This window comes from Quercus suber, unplaced genomic scaffold (genome assembly GCF_002906115.3).
Source record: "Quercus suber isolate HL8 unplaced genomic scaffold, Cork oak 2.0 scaffold_629, whole genome shotgun sequence".
Taxonomy (NCBI): domain Eukaryota; kingdom Viridiplantae; phylum Streptophyta; class Magnoliopsida; order Fagales; family Fagaceae; genus Quercus; species Quercus suber.
Window position 1 is genome coordinate 375,676 of NW_027070071.1, and position 5,153 is coordinate 380,828.

A 5,153-nucleotide genomic window follows, 5' to 3' on the forward strand; every position below is an offset into this window, starting at 1 on the left:
GTGACAGAAATGGGGCTCACAAATAGTGTGAAAAATATTGAGTGATGGGAAATGAGTGATGTGCCAAACGGGTATTAATTTTAGAGTGATGGGTGATGAGTATTGAGTTATAAGTGATGAGTGATGAGTGACGAAAATTGAGTTATCAAAAAAAGGTGGCCAAACAGCCTCTAATTTTCTTGGTGCTTATATGGTTTTTTTTTTTTTTTTTTTTTGCTTAAGGTTATATTTAAATTTATTAACACATAGATAGTGATTTATCCCAACAAAATTATGGCAGATGTCATCCTTGTGAAGTGACTCAAAACTTTCATAGGCAAACCAAGAAATGTATACTTGGTGTCCAAACTTCTATATTGCAGCCCTCAAGGCGTAAAAAATTGTATCCTTAACTACATCGTTTCATTTTTACAGGATTCGGAAGAGGGTGATTGACCCTCAATTTCAAACCATGTTAACTTTCATGGAGATGCTTACATCTTTGGTCACAGCTGCTGGTGTGATTGTACTATGTCCCCTGGTAAAAGGACTCGTACCTTGCTCATTCCGCAATAATCTCTTCTCCATCTATGAAGAATATTTTTGTTCGCCTAAAATCACTCTCTTCTTTCGCACGGATTGTGGTCTCAGTGACAATCAAATGTATGATGTTGCCTCAACCTACCTCCGTACCAAGATTGTTGATTCATCAAAACATCTCAATGTTGGCAAAACCGTTAGGCAAGAGAAGCCAACCTTTGATGTAGTACCGGTGCAGAGGTTATTGATTCCTTTCAAGGCATTAAAGGGCTCAAATGGAAGTTACATGCAGAAAAAGGATTTGATGGCCGTGAATGTCGAAGATATTTTACGCTTTCCTTTGATAAGAAACTCAAAGAGGTTGTGCTAGAGTCTTATTTACCTGAAGTAATATCTCGTTCTAAGGCTATACAAGAATCAGAAAGGGTGTTAAAGCTTTATAGCCGTGATTTCGTCTATGGTACACCTGGTCGTGAATGGAGTTCTATTATTCTTGAGCACCCAACTACATTTGAGAAGTTGGCAATGGACCCAGAGCAGAAGAGGATGCTCAAGGATGATCTGGACAAGTTTATTAGTAGAAAGGAGTGGTATAAGAAAGTTGGCAAGGCATGGAAGCGAGGGTATTTGCTTTACGGGCCTCCGGGTACTGGTAAATCAAGCTTGATTGCTGCCATGGCTAATTACCTCAAGTTTGATGTCTATGATTTGGACCTTACAAGCATACGCTCAGACTCAGCGCTGAGGAGGATATTTCTTTCCACATCTAATCGTTCAATAATGGTAATTGAGGATATTGATTGTGCAAAGTTGGAAGATCGAGATAAAGAGGAAAATTCTGATCTTCTGAAAAAGCCTAAGGTTAACTTTCTTTTATTCTCATAAAAACTAGTATGGTGGTAATTAGATTATTATATATTTTAGACAGTTTCGTGTGATTCTTAGATAGATTTGATCTGCTAAAAATGTGTTGTGTTGTATGCTGAGGTCTGACATTAGATGTTTATTACATTAAAATAGATTATAAGTGAAGCAAATATCCTCGCTTTCAATTATAAACTTATTTTTAATAGGAAAGAATGTTATAATTAAAATTTCTCCAAATCATTTGACTAGTTCTTTTATATTATAGTGCAAATATATAGATATAGTACTTTCCTTTTGACAATATCTCTATCTAGCTATATAATTGAATGCGGTTCATTCAATTTTGTCAATATAGCTATCAGTACGTTTTAGGACCTATGATTCATATTTTTCAATGACTCAAGCGTGTGTGCCAGTTTTTGTTTGATGTGGATATAATTTTTATTTATGAGATAGTTAGCTTAATGGTGTCGGTTTGGAAATTTTTTATTTAATTTTTTTGCTGAAAACTTTTTTATAAAAGTTTGTTAAAATATACTTACCTTGAAAAAAATTTAAAAATATGATAAAAAAATAGAAGAAAAAAATAATTTTTTAAAATTGTACATAAAATTTAAAACTTAAAACTTAAAAATGATGCCAAACTCTCCCGTCTAATTAGTTTCTACCATAGCAGAATATTTTTCCTGCCTATACTATTGGGTTTGAGTTTAAGAATCAACAGTTTCCACACCCAAAAAGAAAAAAAAAAAAAAGGGAGACGCGGGGGTGGGGGGATAAGGTTGCACACCAAAATCATCTTCCCTAGAACCCATAGGAATTTGGAGTTTTGTTTGTTGAGCACAACTTACACTGAATACATATGTCATGATTCTGTATGTCAACAACTATTACCAGAACTATCACACTAGCTAATGCAAATGACTTTATCTTATGATTTCATTGTAACAATATTTACGATCATGTTATTTTTTTAGTTCACATTATCCGGTTTATTGAACTTCATTGATGGAGTATGGTCAAGCTGTGGAGAAGAGCGAATTATTGTGTTCACCACCAATCATAAGGAGAAGCTTGAGAAGCTTGATCCCGCTTTGTTGCGCCCAGGCCGCATGGACATGCATGTGCACATGTCATATTTAACCATGGATGGGTTCAAGCAGTTGGTTTCTAATTATCTTGGTATCAATGGTGACCACCAACTCTTTGAAGTGATTGAGGCATTGCTGAAGAATAAACAAGTTACTCCAGCTGAAATTGCCGAGGAACTTTTGAAGAGTGAAGATCCCAATGTTGCTCTTCGAGGAGTCGTCGAATTTCTCGGGCAAAAGTAACTAGAGAATGGAATCATCGATCATTTGATGGGTTTATGGATATCAATTATGTGTGGGTATGGCTATGTATGCATTATTATGTATCTCTTTATCATGGGTGTAGTACTTTTTGTATTTTGTGTGACTCTCTATCATGTAATATAATCTCTGTTTGTGATGAATAAATGCATGTATGTTCGAAATTGGATGAATATGCTTAAGAATGTATTCAAACTTCAAAATTCAAACTAGTAATAATTTTTATTTTTAAATAAAATAAAATTTCTCACATGAAAATTTTATAAAATTAATAAAAACAATTTAAAAAAAAAAAAAAAAAAAAAAAAAAAGAGAGAGGAGTCACATGTAATTAAAAAATGGCACTTATTTTTCAAACAATTTTTTTTTTTTTTGGAACCACAAACAAATTAATATTTGATTGAAGCATGCATTTTTCAAAATAGTTTCAAATTAAACCTATTCCAAAAATCCAAATGCCAAAATTTTAAGTTACCTTACAAATATTTATCTGTTTCTAGAAACTCATGTGGGGCCTTTTCATTTAAAGAAAACTTTTCAAAAACTCATGAGATATTTTTTTGAAAAATGTTCATAAAATTAGTGGTCTTTTCTTTGAATTTTTTTTCCCAAGAAAATCATGGCATATTTGTTCTCTGAAAAAAAAAAATACTTTTCCAAAATTCCTTTTAACTTTTCACCTCTTTTTATTTTTCCTTTTCAAAGGGAACTTTTCACCTCTTTGAAAATAAATTTCCTTATTCAAAATAAACTTTTTTTTTTTCAAAATAACCATGGAATTTCCTCTTTTCAAAAATGGAACAATTTTTGAGTGAGTTTGGCAACAAATTATAAGTTAGCTTTTTGCTTAAATTATTTACCATTTACGGGTCTTATACTACTTTTTGTATTAGCTTCATTCCAAATATGTTTTGATATGGAAGAATAACACGTAGGTACCATGAGCCCAACCCGTCAGCTTTTGCTCTGGCTGACGGGTCCTCTATGACATGCTAGGCGCGAAGGAATGCATGCTAACTAGGTTAAAACAAAACCGACGGGCTGAAGTCCCCTAGGCTGTTGAACAAAGCATAAAGGCTGACGGTAACTTAGCTGAAGGGAAGTACAGGCTGACGGCTGAAAGGCTGACGGTTCCATAAAGAACATAACTTGGTCATCACGCATGGGTCTTAGGGAAATTACTTGTATTCCACGCCCAGTATCAGAGTCCTATAAGGAAAGGATTCCGCAATCTACGCGCATAAGGATTCCTATAAGGAAAAGGCTTCTACTCCAAGGAAGAAAGGTCCACCCTCCACTACTATAAAAACCCAATACCCTCATAAGTCGAGGTACGCATAATTAACCCCTCTCTAGCACTCTAGAGTTGAAAGAAGTTCTAACTTGACCTTCGGAGGGTATTTGGCCGGCACCACACCGGTGCTCTCTGTGAGGTCCTTTTCTTTTTTGTTGTGCAGGTGTTGTTTTTGAGCGTACACGCGTCGTGCAACTCACTGGTGAGATTTTCGGCATCATCATGTTTCATCTTTTTTATTAAAAAAATAGCTAGATTTTAGGTTTTTTTTTTTTTTTTTTTTTTTTTTTTTTTTTTTTTTTTTTTTTTTTTTTTTTTGTCTCACACTAATTTTACAAATAAGTATGTGTTTGGATCTAGATGAACCTACGTCTGGTGTTTTGCATTTTCCTCTTTTTTTTTTTTTTTTTTTTTTTGCACGCACTTCAGCTTTAAGGGACAAAGTGCACTGTTCATGCACTATTCATATATTGTTTATGCACTGTTTATGAGACCCACAACCATTTTATTCAGAAAAAAAAAAAATGGGTCTCATGACACTATTCACATATTTAAAAATTATTTTGTTACAGTGTTTTATTTTTTTAGTTTTTAGCAAAATAAGTTGTATCCAAACGGACCCTAAATTACCAAAAATAAGTAATTCTTAAATGGACACAAATGCAAAAATCATATTTTCCTAAATTACCAAGAGGATATATTAAATGTTTTCATCAAATTCCAAACGTTTAAGTAACCTTTCAAATAGAGAATTATAGGAACGTGTTTAAAATAAGGGAATATCAAAAGATAAGTGTTGTGAGGGTGTCTAAAACTTGTTCCACGTGTAACTGAGCTTTTGAGAGATGACTTCTAGGTCAAGACATTTTTTTATTATTCCATTTTAGCTTTATAAGCCGTTAGGTTTTTCTTTGCTAAATTAGGTAAAAAGATTAAACCTAGAGGTGACCAATTACAACTTAGAAAATCAATTAATTGGTGGCAACTCCTTAAAATGAATAAGAAATGAAAGGCACACTCATGCACACATATCACCCCAAATGTCACGCACAAGTCATTATATACATGTCACCAAGACCTCAATCCGTGGATGTCAAGGCTGAAATCCGGTGTTGACATAA

The 5,153-nt window shown here is 33.7% G+C and overlaps 1 protein-coding gene across 1 annotated transcript; it reads left to right on the forward strand.

Annotated features, from left to right (window-relative positions):
* Window positions 1-259: 259 nt before the first annotated feature.
* LOC112035573 (AAA-ATPase At2g18193) lies at window positions 260-2,907 on the forward strand. The gene is given in 3 exon segments (XM_065765455.1): window positions 260-746; window positions 749-1,380; window positions 2,364-2,907. Coding segments are annotated over 3 exon segments (1,284 nt in total). The 5' UTR covers window positions 260-451; the 3' UTR covers window positions 2,721-2,907.
* The last annotated feature ends 2,246 nt before the right edge of the window (window positions 2,908-5,153 follow it).